This window comes from Prunus dulcis, chromosome 1 (genome assembly GCF_902201215.1).
Source record: "Prunus dulcis chromosome 1, ALMONDv2, whole genome shotgun sequence".
Taxonomy (NCBI): domain Eukaryota; kingdom Viridiplantae; phylum Streptophyta; class Magnoliopsida; order Rosales; family Rosaceae; genus Prunus; species Prunus dulcis.
In genome coordinates this window covers 28,293,687-28,318,230 of record NC_047650.1, presented here as the reverse complement: position 1 = coordinate 28,318,230, position 24,544 = coordinate 28,293,687, and the positions used below count along the sequence as shown (strand labels likewise).

Genomic DNA, 24,544 nt, shown 5'->3' with positions numbered 1-24,544 from the left:
GAAACCAGCTTTAGATCAGAATTCCAAAGTTCAGACTTAGAAAATAAGTCTTCTAAAACGAGATCCCTCGTTACAAATTTGGTTCAGCAAAAGCCAAAACAAGCAGAGTTTGAGTTTTCACAAACGTGGAGACCTCAGCGAACCCATGAAGAGTCCTGCTCAAGCAGAACAACGCTCGTAGGGCAATCTCTAGCCCATCAAACCCTCGAGAATAGCCACTTCTGTCCCCTTCAAACTGAAGAAGCTGCAGTTCTGCCCATTCAAAGGCCTCACGAAGCGTGAAGTAAACATAAAGCTCTGCCAAAATCGAACTTTGGTATCGATTTATAGGTCAGCCTAGCATCTGAAGTCACGAAGCAGTACGGACCGGCCCAGGCGCGTCCAATCCAGCCCAAACTAGAACCTTCCATCCAAGCAGCAACGGAGTTCCGGCCATCTTTTAACCTTCCTAGCGTCGATATGCATATTTATTGTTTTGTAAAAGGCAGTTCTGCCTAAAACAGCCCAACTTCTATCAAATATTTCTGGCCAGAACAGCCATTTGATACTGAGATAAATTATGAAAGTCCTCACCAGTCTGAGGCAAGAAAAGAACTTACTTGGGAGATATTCCTCACCCAAATTCACAGTCATTTGTTTTAGAAGTCAGTAACTTGGGGCGCAAGTTATCCACTCTAAAAAGAAGTCTGTAAGGATTTACATTGCTAGCAGTGGCACGCTCGCACACCAAAGAAAGCTGACTTGTTGACTAACACATGGTCTCCAAGCCAATGGGGAACTTCGCCCTTCCATCACAGGAGTAAACGCGAAAACGGGTGAACAATTACGCACCGCCTCTAATTGATTACTACTGACGAGAGTGACTTTCGTAAAACCTACTTCATTCTGATGGTTGTTCTACTACGATCTCCATTTCTCGCTCAGCTCAAGAAGGATAATTTTCTTCTCCGTCTCATTTTCTAGGGTTTTTGAAATGCCCTCCACCAAGATCGCTAAGATCGAATGCCGATGTTTCATCGTTGGGGTTGCCTGGACTACCACCAATGGGGTGCTATCGAGGTCCTTTCGTTGAGATCGCGAATCCATGATGGGATTGGCCTTCTCACTTGAAACTCCTCATTATAGCCTCCCCACTTTTGGTTTTGTAATAGTTGAGACTGGACTCTTTCGAGTTGGGGCTTCTATGCCTGTCTTCTGTTTCCAATCAGAATTGGGCTTTGCTGCGAGTTGTGTGATTTTGAAAACATAATAAGTTCGGTTTAGGTATCAGTTGGCCAAGATAATGTGTCATTCACTTTACACTCGAGTTCAATTATCTTGATAATATGCTCTTCACTTTGCACTCGAGTTGAATTCCCATGATAGAATAATTAAAATAATATCATTCTCCAATTTTATAAAACTGGTGGATTCTTGGGCCTTGCCCATCGAAATGTAGTACTAGTAGTAATTGAATGAAAGGGGACTCTTCCCACTTTGCCATCATCCTTTAGGTTTTTTCTCGGGTCTTGATTAAGCTAAGAATCTAAGGATGATATGATGAGGTTTTTTTTTTTTTTTTTTTTAGTAAATATAATATGATGAGGTTAAATTGAATTGAAGACAGATAAAGATGAAAGTTTATTGGAGACAGATAATTGTGCATAACTGTTTTTGTACATTTATGTTGCCTATCAAACACTGCACTTCTAACCAAAATGTTTTTTAAAAAAAAGAAAGCAAAATACTAGAACTCTGTCCACAGAGGGGTAGTATTATTTGTTTTTGACTAAAAATATAAATAAATAAATATATTCCTAGATTTTATCGTGTTTTACTGTCAGTCCTAGATTATAAAATCTATGCCAAGATTTTGTATATTCTCGGAGTAAATTTAGGAATTCTTTTAGAAGCAGCAGAGGAATATTTTTTTGGGTTTTGAACAAAAAGTTTAATAAGGCAATGAAAGTCAAAGACAAATATGTTTTTATTTGACTTTCTATATGAAAAGATCTGACTTATTATATAATGGGAATAATTAAGGCACAAACAATGCACAATGATTTCTCATCAAACAATTGAAGGGGAAAAAAAGGGTAAAACGGTAGAATGCATTTAATTTCGGTGATAATATGCAATATTTTGCTTTTCCAATAGAAGCAAATAACCTATTTAATTTCAGTTGACCATTACCAAATCACAATTGTGCCTTCATTAAAAATAAATATTTAATATAAAAGATAAAAATAATAAAAATTGGCTGATTACTGTTCTACCCCCTATATTTTTCCCCTGAAATAACTGATTTTATTATTGCAACTAGCAAATATGAGTTCAGTCCAAGTCAGAGAAGCAGCCAGAGCTCCAATAATCATTAATACCAAAAGAAATTAAAATCAAAAGGACAAAACGGCTCCGAAAATCTCGGTTATTTCGGCGGGAAAAGACATAAAGCGACTCGTCTGGCTCTTACCTTTCACAAACACTAGGGTTTTGCCTAGAGATGGGCCATAAGAAAATCCACTGACCTAACCCTCATTAGTTTACTGATTTTGAATATAATTAATAAAACGTTCTTAAACGATGACCGTCAGATGCATTTTAAGTTTAATCCAACGGCAATTAAATATTTAGCTTCCCGCGGATTGCTTTGTTTTTCCAATAATTAAGCGAAAATTGAAGAAAAATAATAATAATAATGTAAAAATTGGAAACAGCTCTCTATTGCCTCCCTGGAATAATTGGGTTCCCATTTATACTTACTTTCCATTGTATACTCTTTTCCTCTTTCACTTGCCCACAACCACAACCCTTGTGGACTGTTCTGCAGTTTTTTCATGTTTCTCACACACCCTATCAATCAAGTATCAACTTCTGCAATAACACCAAATTCAAATTCAGTCCATAAGTAAATTGAAGAAATGGTAAGCATATGACTGCTTTCAATCTATTCTACTATGATCATTGTTATTTCCAAATTGATTGTATGAATTTTTATTGGATTCGATGTATCAATGTTACCATATGGTGTGAATTGATAAAATTTGTGATATTTGGTTCTGGGTTTTGTGAATTTGATTGTATGGTTTTGAGTTTGAAGGCTAAACAATCAAAATGTTGAGTCTTGAATTTGATTAATGACAAAGTCTAGATGTTGGATGGTTTGTTCTTATTTTGATAGTGAATGTGTTGGTTTTGTAGGGAGGCTGCAAAGTTTGTATAAAGAAAAACAGAACAGATTGGCTTAATACCCTTTTGCTTAGCAAATTCTTCGGTTCCTGTGGTGTTCATCATGACCTTCGCAAAAATGAGAAGAATGTCTTCTGCATAGATTGCAGTATCCGCCTCTGTAGGCACTGTATGACAGCTCATTGCCTCCACACAAAGCTTCAGATCTGCAAATACGTCTACCATGATGTGGTTCGCCTTCAAGAAATTCAGAAGCATCTTGACTGTTCTAAAATTCAGGTTTCTTCCCTACTCTCTGTCTTCAATCATAAAACTCTTACAAATTGGATGTGATTTCATTTGCAGGTACAAAATAAAATGGCATTTGGGTTTTCTAAACTGTGTTTGTTTTGTTGTTTCTAGTCAAGAACAATTGTTGTTTGAATTTCCTCTGTTAATCTAGTAGACACCAGTATAATTACCAAAGAAGAACGGCTCATCAACTTGACTAATATATGATTATTTAAGTCGGCTATCTGATTGTTATATAGTTTTGGGATGTTAAATTTCAAGGTTTGTGTTTGTGGTGTAGTTTGTAGGCAAGTCAAATCGAATGCGCTTTAATTGGTGTACATATTCTGTCAGTGTTATAAGACAACAAAATTCATCGGTTTTATTTCTCATGTTGTTTATTCCTGCTGGTAGCTGGAATCCTAGGATAGTTGATTTGATTGATCACTGTTAACTGTTTTCTTGGTGAGGTTGTTGGTTCCTTGTTGTGAATGTTGTTTATCTCAAATAATGACAACTTGACGTCTTACAGACATATAAAATCAATGGCGAGAAAGCTGTGCATCTAAATCCTCGCCCCCTAGCCAAAGATGCCAAGCCATCAACAAAAGCAAAGTTTGGTGCTTCCTGTGAAGCTTGTGGGAGATATCTGCAGGACATGCCAAATCGTTACTGCTCCATTGCCTGCAAGGTAATTGATAACTTCAAAATTTTTGGGCTCCATTTTGGTGCTGTATATTTCTCTTTACATGATTCTCATGATAAAGTGTGTGCATGCTTACACATTTTCAGGCATCTATAGTCCCAGTGAAGCCTGAAGACCAAAGTCACAAATTCATCGCGGTTACTATACCACAATATGGTGATTTTTCATTAAAAGGTAACTGCAATTCCGAAACAAACATGAGCGAAATGGAATCATCGATCTCGTTGGCTGAGTCGTCTGAGGAGATGACTGCTTGGGTATGTTCAGCATTGAAGCCAAGAAAGCTTTTGCATAAGAGGAAAGGCATCCCTCACAGAGCTCCTCTCTGTTGAGATGGGTAGACAAGATGAGTGATATTTTTGCTTCCTTTCCCCTGTCATAAAAGTTTTGGTTTATATCTAAGTATCAAAACCATAAAACCACAGCTAGTTATTATATCTAGATTGAAGAAAATCCGTCTCATATCTCTGATTGGGATTTAGTTTGTACAGCATAAGAGAGGTGGTAATGCTGCAGAGCATATGGTTGATAATTGAGGGGTTTGTTGGGATTTACCATACTTTTGTTAATTTTCTCATGGATGAAATATATATATATATATATATATCTTTTTACAGAACAAGATTAGAAAACTTTTAAAAAATGTCTGGTGGGAATGTTTCTCGCTTTGTTGGCAAGCATGAGTGGCTGGCTGGCTGCTTTAGTGCTTTACTTTTTCTATCTTGTTGGCCGCCAGAGATTTGATTAGCTTTGTCTCAATCAATGTCCGATTGGTGATGGCTTCATGTTCCTTGTGGTGTGGTGTGTAGTCAGTTGTTTGGTTGGGCCCTCTGCTTTCCCTACGCATTATGGCAACAATCTTTTGTTTGTGTCTTGTTATATGGATGTGGCAGACAAAAAGGGAAAGGAAAGGGCTGCAATACATTATACACTGAGTCGTCTCACTTGTAAGTGAATGGAATATATCCTAGAAGAGAATAGAATAGCGTCAATCCAATCGATGCAGTGACAGAAGTAACTGCTGGAATGCGTGCATGTTATGTTGCACATGGATGACATCAACTTTTCTTATATTTTGCTTGGAAATGTTCAGCAGCATATGTTACAACACCACATGTATATATTTGTTGCGGCCTGTCAGGCTTTGAGTATCTTTGCTTTTGGCTTGTAGAAAAGCTTTTGGTCAAATTTCAATGCAATCCAACTTTGAATTAAAAACAAAACTGACCCCCAAAGAAAAAAATCAAGAAAAAAACTGATCTTAAGCACAATTTCCGGCGTCACAAATATATATGTATGTGTGTGTTTTTTTTGTTTTGTTTTTTTCTGTTGACATGGTTGACGTTAGACCAAAGGAAAATAGACATGGTTGACTTGGCAAACCAGTCGTCCATAGAATCATTTTTTCCCAAAAATGAACAGGAGAAATCAGTAACAGCTCTAATTGGAGCGCCAAATCTATCCCAGGCAATGTTAAGACCCGAAAACAGAGCCCAAGAAATGGAGTTGGAGTTTGCCGAATTGAAAACGAGTTGGTGATTAGCGAACTTCCCGGTGAGCAAAAAGCAAAAAGATAAAACTACCATTAACAAAGAAAGCATTAACCAAAAATAAGAGAAAACAGGAACAAAATACTACAACCAACACAAGGACGTGCATTCCCTCTCAAGCAAAATCTATCGAAATGTCGGTAAGTTTTTTCTTCTTCTTTTCTTTCTGAAAATATTAATCTTAGTACTCTTTGTGTCACATCCATTGGGTTTTCATTCTCTTTGATTAGGGTGTTTGACGCAATGTGCTTGGTTTTCTTCTTGTTTTTGCTTTGTTGGTTGCTGGGTTAATGCGGGAAAACAAGAAAAATTATGAAGTTTAGAAATAATTGCTGCCTCCAAATCCAATGATCGCTCTGTTTGGTTACGTTAGGGTTTTGTGTTTCATGGGGGTAGTCTTTCCCTAATAAATCTTCAATTATTCAACATGTTTCTGTCTGTATTTTTGCCTCATTGCCTTGCCTGTTTTCTTTTCCTTTTGATATTATTACCATTCTACGTTTCCTTTGTTGTCATCATCACTGTATGAATTCTGAGTTTATTTCATTCATTTCACCCTGGAATTATTTATTTAATTGAGAATTTTGTGTACAGACTCCGGTGGAACATGCAAATGAGGGGATTGAAGCAGTTCCCCAGTCAACAACTGCAACACCAAACTCCAGAACCAATGTTTCAGATGTGAGAAAATTTATAACTTTTTTTTCTCGTCTGTGTTCTAACTTGTAATAGCATACATCTTTTTCTTTTTGTTTTGGTTTTGGTGTGATTAAAACTAATAGCATACATCTTTTTCTTTTTGTTTTGGTTTTGGTGTGATTAAAACATGCGTATTCACTCACTTGATTTTCCTCTGCAGATAAAAACAGTCAAAGTTAGCAATGTCTCTCAAGCTGTTTCTGGCAGGGATATCAAAGAATTCTTTTCATTTTCTGGAGATATACAATATGTTGAAATGCGAAGGTTCACATTTTTTTTTAATTATATTGGCGACAGTGTTGTTATTAGGTTTGTTATTCTAAAAAATTTGGTGGTATCTTTTGGCAGAGAAACTGAAAACACCCAGCTTGCCTATGTTACCTTCAAGGATTCACAAGGAGCAGATACAGCAGTTCTCCTCTCAGTATGTTCACTTTTTTATAACGGTGGTCAGACGTTTGTTCTTATATTTTTTCCTGAATTTTTTGATGCAGTAAATGTTTTGTAAGGCAGTTGCAGGGTTCTGTCATTTGATTAGTAATGTGTTTTGAAAATTTTAAAATTCAGGGAGCCACCGTAGCTGATCTTTCTGTCACCATTACGCCAGTTGATGATTATAAGCTGCCGCCTGAAGCCGTCCCACTCCCATCAAGCCCGGTAAATACCATGGCATGCATCCATATCTGTATTATCTTCCAACCATTTAGTCTCATGTAGCATGGAATTGGAGGTCAAACTTTCAGTCTAGTGGTGTTTCAAGAGTGCAACACAAATTTTTTAGCCTATGAAGATTTTCTGTTGCTTAATAGCCTGAGGCATGTACACAAGTACATGTGAATTTCTTGTTTTAATTGGTCCCAGAAAGCAATTGTTTCTTACTAAATATGTATTCCCCTTTGAAGGAGAAAAAACCTGCTGTGGCTATTTCTGCTGTAAGGAAGGCAGAAGCTGTGGCCAGCGCTATGCTTGCCAAGGGTTACATCTTAGGAAAGGATGCCATTAACAAGGCAAAAGCCTTTGATGAGAGGCATCAACTAATGTCAAATGCCTCTGCCACAGTTGTTACAATTGACCAGAAGATGGGTCTGATGGAGAAGCTAAGGGCTGGAACAGCTGTTGTCAATGAAAAGGTGAGGGAGATGGATCAAAGGTTCATGGTCTCGGAAAAGACCAAATCTGCCTTTGCTGTTGCTGAGCAGAAGGCAAGCAGTGCAGGGTCAGCTCTCATGAGCAACCCTTACATATTGACCGGAGCTTCGTGGGTTTCAAATGCACTCAGCGCAGTTTCAAAGGTAGCTGAGGATGTGGGCATGATGACCAAGGAGAAGGTGGACAGGGCCGAGGAGGAGAAAAAGGAGATCGAACACCGGCAGAGGACAGAGGTCATCACCGACTTTGCCCAGACCCATCTTGATGAGTCTTCTGGTAGGGTTCCTCCTGCAGTTTCAGCCAGTTATCCCGATGACACGAAGCTGGGAGTTAAATGATCGGTCTGGAAAAAATGGATGAATTATTGTTCTGTTTGCTGCATCATATGGTTTTGTACAAGGAGTCTGTTGCATACAAGAATTGTACACTACATAGCCTGTTGTAAAGTCATGCTTATGGTTCGAGGTGAGAGTTAAGTTAATTGTTTACAAAACTGTATAGCAACTAGATGAAATGCAGGTGTTCATTTATTTTCTTTCTAACTTCAAATTAATTTTACTTTTATTTTTAATAATAGAGCAATCACACATTAACTGAGTAAACAATGCCTTTGCAGTATCGATCCTATTAAATTCTGTCATTTATCTTTACTGGTCTGGCTCGAACAATATTTTGAATGGTCAACAAACAGAATTATAAAGCTTACTCGTTTGCTTGCTTAAGGACATATATAAACCTTCAAACTTTAGGGGGCATGTCAACGCCCTCAAAAATAGTCTGCATAGACATTCAAGGTATCATGATGCTAGAAACAAAGCAGGTAAAACATTCATGGTGAGTAGTGAAGTACTTTTCAAACATAAGTTCATAAAGTTCACTTTTGGTCCTTGGAGACCATCAGATATTATTACAAATTCTATACTTCTATGAAATGTTTACAAGTAGCTGCACGGTCGTCTTAATTGACGAAAAAATCAGATTTGTTTTGTTACCTATTGATCAGGCTTTACCTTGATCTACCTTCCATCCATCTCTTTTGATGAGGGAGTCAGCAAACAGAAATCACACATAATGTAACAACCACTCTAGGCTCTGTTAAAGTTAGCACACCATCAGCACCTATCAACTATCTTAAAATGACAATATATTCAAAACATTAAGAAAAACAGAAAAGAAATGATGCTGTGCTAGATGGCGAGATAATTGGAGAAATGAAAAAGAAAAATGATTGAACTTTATGATATCTCATATTTTACCCTTACCTCTATGCATTCATGTAAATCATCACCTTCTGTTCTCACATGAGTCTGCAAAGCCATGAGATCGCATCAATGAGATATCAAGAACCAGATGTGTTCTTCATGATGACATAGTGGCATCCCTCTACATTATAATTCAATGTAGTTTAAAAGAAAAATTATGGCAGACACCTCTATGACTCGTTGGCGGGACGCCTCATGATTGCCTTCTAAAGAAGCAAGGATGACAAGCGCAGCTGCAACTGTTGAAGGCCAGTAACGAAGTTGCACATGGTCCGACATCTGCAGCACTGCCAAGTACTTGGCTCTCTTCTCCACTTGGGCATCAGCTCTAGCAGCTCTCAGGTAGAACCTATGTTATCCAATTAGTTCATGGAATGAAGATGTCATGAACCTCTCAAATCAGAAACATTTTCTTTGCCCAGAAAAAAAGAAAATAAAAGTTGAAGGATAATCTAGATATGCAGAGAAAGAAGATCAGGAGCCAGAGTTTGCCAGGTTGTCAATGCAAGAGAAGCAGCATGCATTTGTCTAGTATAGTACTTTGGAGAAAATGGGAGACTGAGAGTTACCATAAGAAGTTATAGATGGTGGGCAGAAAGCACTGGAAGCTGAGGACCTCCTGAACTAGCCATTCCATAGCAACCACTTCACATCTGCTGTACACATTGCTTCCTACATGGAAATCCCTTTTCCGCACGCTGAAATGGCCATCAGAAAGGTCTATTTAGAAGGTAATTATGATGCGTCCTGCTTTGACATGTCTCAATTACATCGTTATTTAAGTACCAAAAGGGGGTGTGGGTTAACTTTAAGTTTGTGCTCTAAGCAACTTCGCAGTTTCTCTAATACATTCATTTCCAGATAAATCACTTACAGAAGGAATTGGACTGCCTCAACTTCTGATTTTTGTATTCATCTATAAGTAATGCTTTAATTTCCACACAAAAAAGGCTAAAAAACACCTCAACACCAGGTTTATGAGGAAACAGACTAGGTAGAAATGTATGAATAATAAATAAATAAAAGTATAAAGATATACCAGTTGTAGGGCTGATTTTCTTCTATTCTGGTGGCTAGAGTTAGACAGGCTATTCCAACAATCTGAAGGATCCTTTTGCTCTTGAAAATTCCTTTGCTTAAGAATCGGTCAAGAAGGCTAACTCCTAGAAACTTCGTTTCCTGCTGTAGCTTAATTTGATTCGATCGCTGCTTGTTGAAAGCCAATCAAAAGCACCGCATTAACGCAATAACAAGAGATAATAAAACGTTAATTATAAGAAATACGGATAACAGCTAGCCTATGCACCCTCTCCCACAGGAAACGGAATATTAGAGTTTTACCTGAAAATTAACCACTATAATGATGAGGGTGAACACTATTTTTAACTATAATGCAATCTCTTATTACCACTTTATCAGAAAAAGCATGAAGAGCATCAATATCTTAAATTCACATCTCAATGCATGTCAAGCAAAGCAAATTGACAATGGCATTCGAACATCCACCAACAAAGTATAAACATAGCCACCACCCAATATACTCATGTGCAACACAACAATTCTATACATGAGAGTCAAAATAACATAACAATCTTAACAATTTCAAGCACATGTAAAGCAAACATTGCATTCACCATTTTACTTTTTAAATCTCTAGTACACTAACAATATTCAACATTCCATTAAAGTAACAAACTAACAATACAATTATATTAAATGTTGATATAAATAGTAGGAAGAAACATAATAGTAAATGATCATTACCAATATAAAACTCCTTGTGCCAAAATAAATAAATAAAAATATGCAGTTTAGTTCGATTTAGTTTGTTCTTATAGAGAATGAATTGAACTAAACCAAACTAATTATGAATTAATTTAATTCATTTTTTTTTATAGAAATGGAACCAAATCGATCCAATTACTTAATTGACCGTTTGGACATCCTCTTGAAATTAATCGCACCTACGCAAAAAATGGAGTGTATAGACTTGTCCAACAGGTAACAAGTGCCCCTCAACAAATGTTATATACGCACCATCACTGGTACAAATGCAAGTGCTACTACCGCTTTCTAAGTGTGGGGCAACGTGGAAGTAGTTAAGCTAAGAAAGATTACCGTAAAATTGAATTTGGACACGTAAATGTATCAAATTTACATAAAATCATTTTTCGCAAAAATGTATCAAATTAATCTCCCTATACATTACAAATGGGTATTACTTTGGCCAATAGGAGAAAAGCGAAACTAGTGATGTGCCAGTGCCTGTGATAAAAAGTACATGAATGATCCTAACATAAAAACTAGAAATGCATTCAGTTTCAGTGCCAAACACATCCATTCAATGACGTGGCACAGATTTGATTGGATGTTAAATGGTTGTAGAATATCTTCAATGTAGATAGAATGTGCTACTTTAACGGCATGTATTTCCATAAACGTGTGCAGGTCCAATTTCCAAACAGAACTAATTACGACGCTTAATTGAACTACGACCAAATTTAAATAGATAAAAACGACGATTAGTTGAACTTCGACCTTATTTAAATTTAGAAAACGACGATTAATTGAACTTAATCAGAGAAACGTGAATTTCGGTAAAGCCAATCACCTCGACGATCCAACGGACCATTTGCCACCGTTGCTGGAGGATAAGATCGCCGCATTCCGTCGTGGAAGAGTACTCCTCCGTGTAGTCTCGCAAAAATACTTGTATCCTCTCTCTGTTCCTAAGCAGCTGATAGCTCGCTTCGTCCTCCTCGTCTTCGAACTTAAGAAACTAAAATAATATTATTAAAATAACAAAAATCAATACAGAAGGAGTAATGAAAAAAGAAAAAAAAATCAACAATCTATTTCTGTTTGGTTGGCGAGAAAGTGCAGGAAAGCAAGGGAAAATTAAGATCGTAATTCAAAACTAGATAAAACTTACTGTATAATCATCCTTATACAGTTCTTTAACGCAGGAAGCAGCAATGAAATATAAAGCAGTGCTCGATCTCGTAAATTCTTCTCTGTATTGAAGGAGCAAGGTGAAAGTAGGTGAATGAGTTGAATCTTCATCCGAGCGCTCCGAGAATTCGCTTCCAGAATTGAAGAAAATAGACGGAGTGTACTCTGAGAGACTGAGCTCGGAATTTTCGTCGAAAATATTCGATTGGAGCTCCGACAATGTCTGACTCGAAGAGTACTCTGAGACGTCGTCGTAGGAGAACTGCTCCTTACAAGCAAGGTCAGAATCGATTTGCAAGCTGTCTGGCTTCTGCTCTATCGTCGATTCAGAGTTCGAAATCGCGAAATTTTCACCGAAGTAGTTTTCCGAAATTCCAGGGAATTCAAATTCCGGTGCTCTGTTTTCGCCTTCTTTGACCGTTTTCTCTGCTAATTTCGATTCAGAGCACAATTCGATGCCAGAGTTGAATGACGTAACTTTGTTTTCCTTGAATTCCAATGAGACCTTATCGGACTCGGAAATCTCTGGTCTACTAACTGCTTCAGAACCTTCGTTTCCTCCAATTTCGTTCACAATTTCACTTCCTTTTCCTCTCTTACTCTTTAGCTTCAACTTTCTGTCTACGAAACCCCCAAAATCAGCTCCAGAATTGGACTCCACACACGACGACTCAGAAACCTCTGGTCCGCCGTCTCCACCGACCTCTTTCTTCTCCGCCTTTCCTTCATAATACGATATAGTAACTCTACGAAACAGCATTTTACGGTGTTTCTCAGTTTCTTCGAAGTGTCTCTTCCTCAAACTCGACCTCGCCTCGCTCTCAGATCCAACGGAAACTCTGCTTGACTCGCACGAAACTTCACCGCCGAAGTACGAGCAGGAGTTCGAGTTCACAGAGAAGGAAGAGAAACCAGAGGTCTCACTGGGGGCATTGAACTTGAGAGACGAGTACAGAACCGGAGAGATCTGAGATCGCCTCCGGCGAGGGAGCTCCGACCGGAGCTTCTTCCTCGTCTTGAGGTACGGCGACGTTTGGAGGTTTTGCATCGCTTGGATCGATTTAAACTTCATTTTGGAATTAGCTTTGAAATTCGAATTTCTGAATTTATTTGCAGTGAGTGTGAGGGCTGTTTGGTTGGTTTTAGTGGAGAGTGAGAAATGGAAGAGAGGGAAGGGAGGATAGTGTGTTCAAGTAAGCGGTTACGGAAGTTGGGGACTGGGGGTCCTCTTTCGTCCTTTCGTTTCGTGGCCCCACGACTCATGTCAATTTTTCCCGTGAATCCGTACATTCTACATTGTGCGACGAGGTCCTCTTTGGTCTTTTAGTAGAGGCTGTGTGCGTTATTTTTACGTTAATGATGGGTTTGATGTGGCATATGGGCCGCCCTCTTTAGCATTACTTGATACGCAAGGCGCAACTCTTCTGTTTTGCAAAGTGAATATTATTGATAATATTATACCAATGCCATTTCAACTTTAACCCTCCCCGCAAGGTCTCTCTTCAAAAATTAAAAATATGGTACTGTCACTTTTTTTTTTTTCAATGTGCGACTATGTGATCTTCTAAAAAAAGTAATATTCATATCTCGAATAACAAAATGTCCTTAAAATAGATTATGCATGACACTCGCACAACTATTTGGAAATGGTACTAACTAAGCCCTTCTAGTTACTGCAGGTGGTAAGGTTGATAACATTGTGATTAGTAAGTAGAATAAAAAAGCAGAACATTTCTTTTTGCCAAGAGTAAGTGAAATACAGCAATACAGAAAGAAAATAACCATATAGCCAGAAGAATCAACAAATTAATGCCATCGTTTGCACATATGAACTTCTACTTGAGCAAAAGGTAAAAAGAAAGGCAGAATAAAAAGTGGTTTTTGTGGGTAGTCTAGTGGTAAAAGGGGGTTGTGAAATACAAATCTACATGAGCTTGTAGTAGCAGTTGCCCCCAGCAAGAAGGAACTGATAGGGGACGCCACAGTGGCACCTGAAATGAATGACTAAGCCATCCCCCATCCTCTCCACGCTCACAGATTCTGCAAAATTTATGTCACTATCGACCTGCAACTGCAACATCAAATTCATCAACGGAAAGAAAGAGATGATGATTATGATATCAATGGAATTTCTAAGTCCGAACCCAATACTTGTGAAAAAGGATTTGTAATTTCTAATTCTTGGGAACCAACCAACCAATTGTTGTAAAGATATGATTAAAATATGATGAGTTAGAGTTACCAACCTCAGTAGTGTCTCCATTTTGTTGATGATGTTGTTCTTGAGGAGGTTCCAGTTCCACTTCTTCTTCTTCTTCCTCGTCATCATCTTCATTTTCACGCATGACTTGTTGGAACCACAGACTCATCTCTCTGACGCGATATTTTATCCTTCTAAGCCTCTGCAAATATAATAAAAATTCATCTTCAAGAACCATACGTTCATATGAAAGATACGGATGAAATTCAAAGTTAAGAGAATGAAAGATGGAGGTGAAGGAAGAAAACCTTAGAATTGGGAGTGGAGTCGTCGTTGTCGTCTTCGTCACCAGAGGAGGAGGAGGATTGACGGGAGAAGGTTTTGAGAGCAGGCGAACTCGAAGAAGGCTTGGGATTGGAAACGGAGCGGCGGAGTGTGGAGGCATAGGCAGGGAGAGCAGCCGCTCCAGAGGCTTTATCTGTTGAGGCAGAGGCAGGAGAGGCTGCGTTGGGGCACTGCAGCTGATTGTGATGAGAATTAAAAAAATAAAATGGGGGAGAAGGAGGAGAAGTTGGGTTGAAGCGTTCGGAACTGCAGCGGCGAAGAAGAGGATCAGGAGGGAGATCAAGCTTCTCTTTCTTGGGGTTGGGTTGGGATATTGGTGGGGATTGGGACTGGGATCGCCTTTTCAATGTTCTCCCGGTCTTGGGACTGGAATTGGGAGATTTGAAGCTGCTGCTGCTGTCAAGGCGGAGCATGGACAAGTGTTTGCCAACCACCGCTGTGTATTCTTCTTCTTCATCTTCTGGTTCTGGTTGTGGGTTCTTAATGTTCTGGTCACTGCATTCAGCCATTATTTCTTCTTCAACGAATTCTTTATCTCTGAAATTAATTGATTCTTCTTCTTCTTCTTCTTCTTCTGGTAGGGAGGGAGAGATTCTTGAGATTCTTGAATCTTTTATTTTAATAATTGGATGCAGAGTTGCGAATGAAATGCCTCCTCTCTCTTATATATAAATATAGCGATACATATATTTTTAACGGCCTACGAGAGTCTGTTTTCAACTTTCAACTTTGACGGTTGATGAAAATAACTAACTGTGTCTGAACGAAAGGAAAACCCAGAGAGACGATGATTTAGGCGCCGAATTAAAGGACGTTCGCTCATAAACATAACTCATAAGATAAATCTCTCATGCAATTAAGTTAGCATGCGATACTCCATCAGCAAAGCCCGTCTAGCTCAGTTGGTAGAGCGCAAGGCTCTTAACCTTGTGGTCGTGGGTTCGAGCCCCACGGTGGGCGACTATGTTTTTGTTTTAATATTTTCCTTTTCTTATGCAAATGACGGGGTGGGGTGAGTTGTTGCAGATGCTATGATGTTCAACCATTTATTATTCCACATAATTCAAAGACATGTAAGTTTCTTGACCTAAAGCAAAGTAAGAACAAAGTCAATTCATGGGAATGTCTCACCAAAATAAATGGAGTTTAACGAGTAACCTAAAGAAAGCATGTATACCCCCAGTTAGGTTCACCCACAATTACAACTGACATCACGAAAAATAATCCACAATCCCATCATAGTACAGTTAACCAAACCATCATTCTCATTCATCTAGGGTTGCCAGATTTTTGCTTTGCCTTCTCAATAAGAGGCTTCAGCTGCTTCTTCTCAGCAAGAATCTTGAGGAAGTTAAACAAAAAGGGTATGTAGTTGTGCTTCCGGCGAATATTTTCTGTCCTCCACTTCTTAAATTTTTCTTCTTCCATCAAGATTTTCTCGGTAGCGCCCTCGATCCCAGCATTAATTTCTGAAAGACCTTTGTTCAGCGCTTCAAATTTGCTACTGTCGGCCGGTCTCTCTGATTGTAAGGCAGACAGCTGCTGCAAAATACGCTCCCTCTTCTTTTGGAGTTCCTTAAGTTCAGCAGTATACATCTCTTTCCTGTTCTTTATTATGGCCAAGAGATTGAATCTTATCTCACTTTTGGAATACCTTTCAATGCGCTCCTGGATTACAGGTTGTACCATCTGCAGCCATTCCATGTCACCTTGCCCACCAGGGCACTGTCCAAGGCTAATCGGCCCCTCCTTCAATCCATCAAGCTCATACAGGACCCCATCAACAGGCAAGTAGCTTATAAAATGGTAGACATCGTCATCTTTTTCAGCTACCTTCTGCTCCTCGGGAATAAATGGCTCAGGCCTTGCAAAACTATTATGGGCTGCACGGATAGCGTCGCTGTTATTTATTGCCAGCCCTTTCAGTTCAGGTGGAAAATTCTTTGTAAACTCTTTCAGTTTTGACAGTTCAGGACCAATGTCAACATCTGGACAGTTCATGAGGATAGACAAGATTGCTTGGGTGGCACAAGCATTATTAATAACCTATGAGGATATAAAAAGTATAAGATCAGAAGAGCTTACAAATGTATCATTACTCTAGAAAAATACATTTTCATGAACACCAACCTGGCTTGCAAAAAACAAATTAGGATTTGGATCCTTAATTACAAGGCGATCATCCCTTTCCCCTGGACGCCATTTGAATAGGAAAATCAAACCATACACCGGCCTGTAAGTTGCAAGAGAAAAAAGAGTAACTACAACATCGATACTAAAGATTTAAACTTAAAACATTTGCTATAGTGGAAATGAGGATATCTGCCTGAGAGATGAAAGCTTAAAAGGCCCTTATGTACCTCAGATTGTTCAGAGAATCAAGGTCCAATGAATACAACTCCTCAACCTGCAAGGCCACACCAAGGGCATCATGGCGTACGTGAAAGAAGTGAACTATAATCCAAGTCACAACATAACACTTGGACTCTGACTACCATGAAAATTAAGTAAACAATTTCTTTGAAAAGTAAAATTTCAACATAGCTTAGTGAAGAAAAAGGGGTTAAGTATTGGATATGGTTTACATTTTTTAGTTAAAGATAAAGGATGACGTGTTGGATATAATCAATATCACAACAAAAGGAGCGAAGACATCTCCAAGAAGCACTTGCAGCCTAAGCTCAAGCAGTAACAGTAGAAATCAACCCATAAACTAAGATCAGTGCAGGGTAAGCATAAAAATAAAATACAAAAGGAAACAAAGAAGGCTTACCTGCACGCCTTTTACTTGCATCTGCTGAATAAGTTCTGTAAACACCCCTGAAATGCAAAGTAGAACCTTCAAAATACTAGTACAGTCCATTTATACTATAGCTGTTTATATTTTTCAAAAATAATAAATGTGTTATAAATTATCCAAATCCTATACACTATCACTCTGCATCATCAAATCATAACTTTCATCATCCATACAATCCCAAATGTATTTTTTTCAAACAATAATTTAGGCTTCCACTCATACATGTAAAGATACAAGAGAAAAGCTTGTTTAGAAGTCAAATTGGAATTTCTCCAAGTTTCTTTGAGCTCAATAAAGCATGTCAGGTCTGCCAGTGCAATTTCTATATCGAAACAAAGAGTGAATACAGCTCCATGTCAAGATTTACGCTCAAAAGAGGGACCGGCGAGCTGATATCAAGATATGAAAGGCATTTAATGTAGGAGCAACATCAGGAAGTATAACAGAACGTGATAAAGATATTACAATTTGTCAGCGTGAATAGATGCTCACCTAAACTTTCACACACACACACAAACAACAAATTTTTTCTGAAATTTACCTGGGTCGGACTCAATCGTGCACCAAGACATGGTGAAAAGTACTTAATCTGATAAGAAAGAAAAAGATGTATTCAAGACACGTCAGGGAAAACCAATGAAGAAACGTATAAATTTATGAGCTTTACTTGAGTTCCGGGCACAAGTTCAGCAAAAATTTAACAAAATTGCATGTATATATTAACAAAGAGCAACATAAAGCAAAGCCAAGTGCCAGACCAACAAACAAATTATGACAAACCTACTATTTTTATGAAAAGAACAAAACTTTGTGTTGTATTTTATAATGCTGCAATTGACTAAGCACAAGAATCCCCAATTCAAACAAAGAGGGTTTTATTCCTCTATTTCGGTTCGAAACGGGGAGGTTAGCAAGTTCCCTGAGTAAGAACCAGCGGGAAACGAGGAAGAAGATAAACTCACCAGAAATCAAGACGAACGACGTCGTCAGCCTCCTCCACCGGTCCTTCTCTCTCTCTTTCAGTCTTCCTTGTGAGATTTTGAACCCGTAGTCTGTTTCTCGTCTCTATTCCTTCCCCTTGTTATTCTTTTCGGTTCATTATCTCTTTTTTTTGCTTCCAGCTTTTTATTTTGAAGTAAAGCCCAGTGAAAAACTGGCCTCAAATAAAGCCCAAAATCAAAATAAAATGACAATGGCCCAGTCCATTGTTGCAGGGGCTAGGGTTTAGCCGCCCCACGCTATAAAAGGGGTGTCTTAGCTGAACAGCGTTGCAGACTCTCACCGACGCTAAGGAGGTTTGTTGACTGATTTTTCTAGTTTGGGTTTTGAGGTTGTATGAGACGATATCTTCTTTTGCTTCTAATGATGATGTTTCTACAAAACTTTCGTTCTCCTGAGCTTATCAGTGCTGAGAAACTGGAGACCTGAACTGAAGAGCATTCTAAGAAGATAATTTTTTTTTTTTTCATCTTGATTTTAAATTTAATTATTTTGTTTACTTTTTGTTAATAGTTGTTAGCTGTGGTTTTTCTGAGTAACTTTGCTGTGTTTATTAAAGAAGATCTTCTTTTGTTTCTAATGATGAAACATTCAATTCTCCTGAGCTTATTGATGCTGAAAATCTGGAGACCTGAACTGAAGAACATCACGAGAAGATATTCTTTATATAAGTCGTTCTGTATCAACATTTGCATTACGTTTGAATGTTCATCTGCAAAACTGAAAATACTAAAAATGAAATCTAGAAATTATAACCCACCTCTGTTTTTGGAGAGGAAAAATACTCGTATGCAACGGGGTATCAAACAATGTTTTGCTATTCTGTTTCATGTTTTTCTGCCGTTTTTGAATTGTTGATTTGCTATTTTGTTCCTTAATCGTTCATGCGTTTATCGTTGAATCTATTTTTGTGATTGATGTACGGTAAATTAGCGCCTCCAAAATCTGATACTTTTTTTCTGCCCAAACTTGTTGAGAAGGTAGAGAACAGGTAAAATCCAGATTGGTGAATGAGCTTTTGGACTAATTAATAAAGGAGAAGTTGATTGGACCCAAAATTTTAAAAACGAAGCTGGAAGAGATGTTAAAACTTAAACCCCAAGAAGCAGTGTAATAAGGCTTGGGTCAAGGCAACCCATGGGCTCAAAAAACATTTCAAGCCCATTCCCGGGAACTTGAAGCCAAGCACAGAGAGGGGAGAGGTTACAATGAGGGTTTGAATAAAATTATTTATTATTATTTTTAATGTAAAATGGGTTGAATGAGATTTGAGGGTATGATCTGAAAAGTAAAGCGACGATAAAGGCAACGTTATAATTATTGTTATCCGTACTACTAGTCACATTTTGCTAGTGGCATTACAGATGGACCAGTTCATATCTAGATTGCTATAGATTCCTCTCTTCTTCCGGGACTTTATTTTCTTTTTCATTTTGATGTTTAATTGCACTGTCACTGACCCGCCGTGCATGAGCAAAGCTAAAGGAAAAAGGTTGGCGCAAGCCTTCTTTATTTGTGGCGCATGCTAGACATACCATAGTGATCAGATCAGATCAGATCAGATTCCTTCCACAACTCCCACTAACTTACTATTTACGTGTCACTTGGTACCTACCTACCCACAACTTACAAGCCTCCAATACAATGCCAAATTGCCAATGCGATGGGAAGAACAATTTTAAAGCAGAGATTCATTTTATGCACTTTGTTCTTTTGCCTCACTCACTTGTTTCAATTCTTTTCTTCCTTCCTATTGGTTTTAATTTGTCCTTTTGCCTTCACTTTGGTTCAAAAAAAGAAATTCATAACTACATAAAACCTGATATCTATGAGATGCAAGCAAAGAATTTCATAACTATAGTTTTCATGGATTCAGTCGTTTTCTACGCCATATGAAACACAAAAATTTATTTTATTTTGTCCTCTACAATTTGCAGTTTAATGTAAAATCAACGAAAATCCGGAACTCGTTAAGAAGGAAAAGATGTTCGAGATGGATTATAAGGTGAAGAAAACAGTAAAGAAAAAGATTGAAATAACATGTTCTGTAATCCAAGAAACCCACATTACACGTGGTAATGATGATGAACAAAGAGCCAGGATATATTTTTCCAAACAAATAAGAAGATGGGCAGAATATTTGTTTGAAGAAATGAGCAATATTACTTACCATGACCAAAGTTGTTGCCGGGACATGCTTCATACTGTTCGATTTTTCAAAGCAAAATTAAAATTAATTTCGCATCTTTTCTTTTCGACAAAAGAATGGGCACATGTTTATTAAATGTGAAACACATGTGCTGCACAAATCATGTTCCTATGTTGGATCTCACTAGGTGCGTTGAGTATATTTTAAGGAATTTTTAAATTTTTTTTTAATCAAATAGAAACTTTATTAGATAAATTTTAACGGTACAATTAAAAACATCAACAAAGCATCTAAATTACCAATACCAAGAGGGCAACAAACTAATAAGGACAAAAGTTACACTAAAACTACTAGCTCACATCACCATAATTAGCCATAAGCCCAAACAAAGCCCACAAACCCAACATAACCAAAACCCTAAAACAACTCATGAGCCTAAACAAACCATACCACCACCACCTGAAGAAGCGCCGTCGTGACCCCACCCACCACCGCATCCGTAATATATTTGGGAAAAATATGATTTCCAGTGATTTACCTAGGCATAAGAGCGAACAAATAAACAAAAACAACAACTTTGCCAAAGAACAATTGAGTAATTTGCAGCAACCGCCGTAAAAAACGATGTAGAATCAAATTTAGAGAACATAAGTGGCATTAGGGAGCGGGTTTTGGAGGTAGGATTTGATGGAAAGCATAGACTAAAAAGGGTCATGGGTAACTTCAATTTGACCATGGATCAGAAGAAACCACCACAAAAGGTTTTTTATTTAAAACGCCTCAGTGAACTTATTCACTAACCTAAAAGGAAAAGACGAGAATATAGGAGGGGGAGGAGGGGTAGTGATGCTTCTTCTTCCTTCCTCCTCTATGAAATTTTCTTTTAGGACAGCGAACAACTCATATTCTAAGGAAACTTAGAAGTGCATTTAAGTTTAAAACTTCAAATGCTTTTTCATAGGTAGGAAAAATGGTTCCCAAGTACATTTGGTTTTTCTAACAAAAAGCTTTTAGAGGCTCTTGTGTTTTTCTAAGAAACACCTTCAAACATACAATAATTGTCAACGGGAAGATTCATTAGATGAACTGAATCTATATCATTCGTAGTGGTTAACGTAGAATATCACTAATAGAAACCCATATGTTCAGAATAAAGTTGATCCAAAAGTAAGCACAAAGAAAACAACGAGATTCACAAGTTATTTGACTTTTTATTTTATGTAGTCAATAGTTGAGAATTGCGTTTGTAGTTTTCTTCTCTTGATTAAACTTTTGGTGAAGAAACTAAGCATAGCCTGCGTTTGGGTAAGGCCTGTGTCCCACACACGCCGTATACTTTAGCTTTAGCATATGTACGAGGCCTGTGGCAGCCACACGCAATGTCACCCAAAATTTCAGCCTGCTTCCTTGACTTCACCGTAATGTATGTCACCCGATATTACAGAAAAAATAAATTTATTTAAGGAATTTCTATATATATATTTTATTAAAATTTTAAACTTTATATAATGCATGTGAGCGAGGCCTATGGTGCGCACACGCCACTGAAGTGACAGGTGGGTCAAAAGTGAAAGCAACTTTTTCATTTTGTTATTTTGTTAATTATTCAGCGGGTGGGCAGAGAACAAGCGGTGGACCCAAACAACGCATATCGCTTTAATTTCTCTTTATCTGGAATCTCCACAACACCTACCACCCTTTTTTCTTAATAATAATAATAATCTCAATTTACAAGTATATCACTAATTTTGATTGACCCCATCTTCTTCCTTTATATATAAATACCCGGCCTTTTCCTCACTCTCGGACTTCATCCCGTTGGGCAGGCAGGCAAGAGATATTTCAATAGAATCGCTTTAGCTTAGCTTGAGAGACTCAGTAAAGTAGTTAAGCAAAAATGGCAAATCAAAATCAAAATGGGTATGCAGACTTGGAGAAGCAGATGCTGATCCTGCACGACCATGAAGAGAAGCACTTCATGTCTAGTGAGATTGTGCGTGACGTCATTCTTGGCGTATCGGACGGTCTCACCGTCCCTTTCGCCCTCGCCGCCGGGTTGTCCGGTGCGGATGTCAGCTCCTCCATCATTCTCATTGCTGGCATTGCTGAAGTTGCCGCTGGTGCCATCTCTATGGGGCTCGGCGGGTATCAATTAATATTATTTAAATGAAATTTCTAAGAGATCTTGTTTTTCATTTATTATTAATTTTATTGGTAATAAAAGCAAGATGCATGGTTTTTGCAGTTACCTTGCTGCTAAGAGTGAAGCTGATCATTACATGAAAGAACTAAAGAGGGAACAAGATGAAATCATCGCTGTCCCTGATACAGGTCTCTCTACATTAACATTATAATTTTACCATATTATTATATATTAATTATTTAGCTCTGAGTCTCTGACTCTGAGAGTGTGCAGACAGAATTCACGAGCTATATATATTTACAGAAATGCTAACATTTAATAAGGATAAACTTGAAAAGTAAAAATTAACTTGTATAATATATTAATGACATTATTTTAAGTGTAAGAAGAATGACACATATCAAGTCAAAAGGGGATAAGTTCCAAAGGAGAAGGTTGCTAGCACTCCCCATATATTTATAGGCTGCCAGTTTAAGATCATTGTGAACGTCTTTTAAACTTTACACTGTATCTGAACATGATTGATGGGGTTCTTTTTTCTTTTTTAAATGATTTGCTCCTTAATTATGTATGTATATGCTTATATATATGATTGGAACATAATTAACATATTAAATAAAGTTGATATATTATAAATGAAACGCAGAGGCTGCTGAGGTTGCGGAAATATTGTCACAATACGGGGCTGAACCACATGAGTATGGGCCTGTGGTGAATGCTCTAAGGAGGAATCCTCAAGCCTGGCTTGATTTCATGATGAAGTAAGTTAATTTAAGTATAAGCTTATTAATTCACTGATTTATCAACTAATTATTTATTAATTAATTATATGACCGGGATCATTGGGTGGGTGCAGATTTGAACTTGGACTGGAGAAACCAGACCCGATGAGAGCCGTACAGAGTGCAATGACAATTGCGTTTTCATACATAATTGGGGGGCTGGTGCCCCTCGTGCCATACATGCTCATTCCAATTGCAACAAGGGCTGTGGTTGCATCTGTCATCCTAACCATCGTGGCTTTGATGATTTTTGGCTTTGCAAAGGGTCACTTCACGGGCACCCAACCCTTCAAGAGTGCCCTCCAAACTGCCTTCATTGGGGCCATTGCCTCTGCCGCTGCTTATTCCATTGCTAAACTTTTCCAAGCATACCACCATTAATATTAATTAGTTTCAACTTTTTTCCTTTAAAAAAAAAATTACATGTCTTATTAATTAACTTCATCTTTCTGCTCATCTTTCTGCTTCTATTGATCGTTTTTCTAGTACCTATATATCCGTTAATTTCTAGCTCAATCTGCGTGGTACAATATTAATTTGCTGCTAGTGTATTGGTTGTTCCATGGTTTGGAAAATGACAACAAAAAAAACTTACATCAACATAATTAATAATATTAATATTAATATTAATAGGTGTTCAAACAATATTGTTGACTAAATCAGAGCTGCAGAATCCAAAATAATATTCCATACACACCACACCGCCAGCAATGCAAAGGCTGCAAGGACTGCACCAAAAATATTACATTGACTGTCTTTATCAGCACACCATTTCTTAATTAATAATTCATCCACCTCCATTTCCATCCAGATAGATGCCACGTATCCGCAGAACCCTTGGATATGTTTCTGCATGTTGGAAGGCAGGTTGCTCTTCCTTCTTCTGATCGCTACTTTTTGAGTAATTGTTATTTTCATGTTGCCATCATTGTAAGTGTTAATTACCAGCCAATGCCAAACAAATATCCTATAATTTTGAGCTTCCTTTTCACCAACCCCATTAGAGCGGGAACGTGCGCATATCCAACCGAGATGAATTATTGTTTGGTGGTGGGACTGGAGTTTGTAAAATAAATAACAGTTCGACATATTCTGTTTTACAATAAGTTTTACTTAAAGTAGTGAGACTCATCAAAATTAGTTTGGATCTAATTATAATTTAATTCAAGCCGGATCATCAAACGAGGCTTATAATCTTCTTCCGTTGTATATGTATAGTCTTGTAATTTCAAGATGGATACGTTTAAGGTCATCTCCAAGTGAGGGTCAATTTCTTATAGTTTAAAATTCTAAAAACTCATCTCTAAAAGTGGGTTAGACAAAGGGCCAATTCCTAAATTGAGGGCTACATGTGGCCCTTTGGCTAGCTC

The 24,544-nt window shown here is 37.8% G+C and overlaps 6 protein-coding genes and 3 non-coding genes across 10 annotated transcripts; 6 read left to right on the top strand and 3 right to left on the bottom strand.

Moving 5' to 3' along the window:
- Positions 1 to 2,757: 2,757 nt before the first annotated feature.
- Positions 2,758 to 4,703, top strand: LOC117615223. The gene is made up of 4 exons (XM_034344264.1): positions 2,758 to 2,903; positions 3,181 to 3,447; positions 3,971 to 4,129; positions 4,231 to 4,703. The coding sequence occupies exons 1-4, from the start codon at positions 2,901 to 2,903 to the stop codon at positions 4,474 to 4,476; spliced, it is 675 nt and encodes a 224-aa protein (XP_034200155.1). The 5' UTR covers positions 2,758 to 2,900; the 3' UTR covers positions 4,477 to 4,703.
- A 903-nt stretch (positions 4,704 to 5,606) lies between these two features.
- LOC117614310 (binding partner of ACD11 1) lies at positions 5,607 to 8,077 on the top strand. The gene is made up of 6 exons (XM_034343070.1): positions 5,607 to 5,834; positions 6,289 to 6,375; positions 6,554 to 6,657; positions 6,742 to 6,817; positions 6,961 to 7,050; positions 7,296 to 8,077. The coding sequence occupies exons 1-6, from the start codon at positions 5,829 to 5,831 to the stop codon at positions 7,878 to 7,880; spliced, it is 948 nt and encodes a 315-aa protein (XP_034198961.1). The 5' UTR covers positions 5,607 to 5,828; the 3' UTR covers positions 7,881 to 8,077.
- A 404-nt stretch (positions 8,078 to 8,481) lies between these two features.
- LOC117617729 (cyclin-SDS) lies at positions 8,482 to 12,804 on the bottom strand. The gene is made up of 7 exons (XM_034347237.1): positions 11,737 to 12,804; positions 11,416 to 11,583; positions 9,844 to 10,010; positions 9,374 to 9,502; positions 8,973 to 9,153; positions 8,805 to 8,849; positions 8,482 to 8,634 (listed from the first exon to the last, which is right to left on the bottom strand). The coding sequence occupies exons 1-7, from the start codon at positions 12,802 to 12,804 to the stop codon at positions 8,605 to 8,607; spliced, it is 1,788 nt and encodes a 595-aa protein (XP_034203128.1). The 3' UTR covers positions 8,482 to 8,604.
- An 850-nt stretch (positions 12,805 to 13,654) lies between these two features.
- Positions 13,655 to 14,810, bottom strand: LOC117617720 (putative protein TPRXL). The gene is made up of 3 exons (XM_034347225.1): positions 14,265 to 14,810; positions 14,003 to 14,158; positions 13,655 to 13,821 (listed from the first exon to the last, which is right to left on the bottom strand). Exons 1-3 carry the CDS (start codon positions 14,808 to 14,810, stop codon positions 13,681 to 13,683), a joined length of 843 nt encoding a protein of 280 aa, XP_034203116.1. The 3' UTR covers positions 13,655 to 13,680.
- Positions 14,811 to 15,188: 378 nt separating this feature from the next.
- TRNAK-CUU lies at positions 15,189 to 15,261 on the top strand. The gene has a single exon. It is a non-coding gene; the product is annotated as a tRNA-Lys (tRNA).
- A 101-nt stretch (positions 15,262 to 15,362) lies between these two features.
- On the bottom strand, positions 15,363 to 18,190 carry LOC117615762 (ubiquitin carboxyl-terminal hydrolase 2). Its single transcript, XM_034344904.1, has 6 exons — positions 18,064 to 18,190; positions 17,643 to 17,690; positions 17,075 to 17,121; positions 16,662 to 16,708; positions 16,432 to 16,534; positions 15,363 to 16,347 (listed from the first exon to the last, which is right to left on the bottom strand). Exons 2-6 carry the CDS (start codon positions 17,671 to 17,673, stop codon positions 15,571 to 15,573), a joined length of 1,005 nt encoding a protein of 334 aa, XP_034200795.1. The 5' UTR covers positions 17,674 to 17,690; positions 18,064 to 18,190; the 3' UTR covers positions 15,363 to 15,570.
- Positions 18,191 to 18,456: 266 nt separating this feature from the next.
- On the top strand, positions 18,457 to 18,540 carry LOC117616890. The gene has a single exon (XR_004584234.1). It is a non-coding gene; the product is annotated as a small nucleolar RNA Z159/U59 (small nucleolar RNA).
- Positions 18,541 to 18,672: 132 nt separating this feature from the next.
- On the top strand, positions 18,673 to 18,746 carry LOC117616891. Its single transcript, XR_004584235.1, has one exon. It is a non-coding gene; the product is annotated as a small nucleolar RNA Z159/U59 (small nucleolar RNA).
- Positions 18,747 to 22,071: 3,325 nt separating this feature from the next.
- LOC117616158 (vacuolar iron transporter 1-like) lies at positions 22,072 to 23,630 on the top strand. Of its 2 annotated transcripts, none has more exons than XM_034345388.1 (4): positions 22,072 to 22,394; positions 22,495 to 22,580; positions 23,039 to 23,153; positions 23,249 to 23,630. In XM_034345388.1, exons 1-4 carry the CDS (start codon positions 22,147 to 22,149, stop codon positions 23,553 to 23,555), a joined length of 756 nt encoding a protein of 251 aa, XP_034201279.1. In that variant the 5' UTR covers positions 22,072 to 22,146; the 3' UTR covers positions 23,556 to 23,630. The 2 variants fall into 2 exon arrangements, with proteins under 2 accessions (XP_034201279.1, XP_034201278.1); XM_034345387.1 differs by having other exon boundaries at positions 22,474 to 22,580.
- The last annotated feature ends 914 nt before the right edge of the window (positions 23,631 to 24,544 follow it).

What these genes read in the sequence shown, in the direction of transcription:
- LOC117614310 (XM_034343070.1), top strand. An exon ending in CCAGAACCAATGTTTCAGAT is followed by an intron (nt 6,376 to 6,553) that starts GTGAGAAAATTT and finishes TTTCCTCTGCAG; the next exon opens with ATAAAAACAGTCAAAGTTAG. An exon ending in CAATATGTTGAAATGCGAAG is followed by an intron (nt 6,658 to 6,741) that starts GTTCACATTTTT and finishes ATCTTTTGGCAG; the next exon opens with AGAAACTGAAAACACCCAGC.
- LOC117615762 (XM_034344904.1), bottom strand. Translation starts at nt 17,673, where the DNA reads ATGTCTTGGTGCACGATTGAGTCCGACCCAG. An exon ending in CACGATTGAGTCCGACCCAG is followed by an intron (nt 17,122 to 17,642) that starts GTAAATTTCAGA and finishes TTTGCATTTCAG; the next exon opens with GGGTGTTTACAGAACTTATT. An exon ending in GATTCTCTGAACAATCTGAG is followed by an intron (nt 16,535 to 16,661) that starts GTACATAAGGGC and finishes TGCAACTTACAG; the next exon opens with GCCGGTGTATGGTTTGATTT.
- LOC117617720 (XM_034347225.1), bottom strand. Translation starts at nt 14,810, where the DNA reads ATGGCTGAATGCAGTGACCAGAACATTAAGAACCCACAACCAGAACCA. An exon ending in ACTCCACTCCCAATTCTAAG is followed by an intron (nt 14,159 to 14,264) that starts GTTTTCTTCCTT and finishes TTATATTTGCAG; the next exon opens with AGGCTTAGAAGGATAAAATA. An exon ending in AAAATGGAGACACTACTGAG is followed by an intron (nt 13,822 to 14,002) that starts GTTGGTAACTCT and finishes TTGCAGTTGCAG; the next exon opens with GTCGATAGTGACATAAATTT.
- LOC117617729 (XM_034347237.1), bottom strand. Translation starts at nt 12,804, where the DNA reads ATGCAAAACCTCCAAACGTCGCCGTACCTCAAGACGAGGAAGAAGCTC. An exon ending in ACCATCTATAACTTCTTATG is followed by an intron (nt 9,154 to 9,373) that starts GTAACTCTCAGT and finishes TGGATAACATAG; the next exon opens with GTTCTACCTGAGAGCTGCTA. An exon ending in ATTTACATGAATGCATAGAG is followed by an intron (nt 8,635 to 8,804) that starts GTAAGGGTAAAA and finishes TAACTTTAACAG; the next exon opens with AGCCTAGAGTGGTTGTTACA.
- LOC117615223 (XM_034344264.1), top strand. An exon ending in TTGACTGTTCTAAAATTCAG is followed by an intron (nt 3,448 to 3,970) that starts GTTTCTTCCCTA and finishes GACGTCTTACAG; the next exon opens with ACATATAAAATCAATGGCGA. An exon ending in ACTGCTCCATTGCCTGCAAG is followed by an intron (nt 4,130 to 4,230) that starts GTAATTGATAAC and finishes ACACATTTTCAG; the next exon opens with GCATCTATAGTCCCAGTGAA.
- LOC117616158 (XM_034345387.1), top strand. Translation starts at nt 22,147, where the DNA reads ATGGCAAATCAAAATCAAAATGGGTATGCAGACTTGGAGAAGCAGATG. An exon ending in ATCTCTATGGGGCTCGGCGG is followed by an intron (nt 22,395 to 22,473) that starts GTATCAATTAAT and finishes TGGTAATAAAAG; the next exon opens with CAAGATGCATGGTTTTTGCA. An exon ending in CATCGCTGTCCCTGATACAG is followed by an intron (nt 22,581 to 23,038) that starts GTCTCTCTACAT and finishes AATGAAACGCAG; the next exon opens with AGGCTGCTGAGGTTGCGGAA.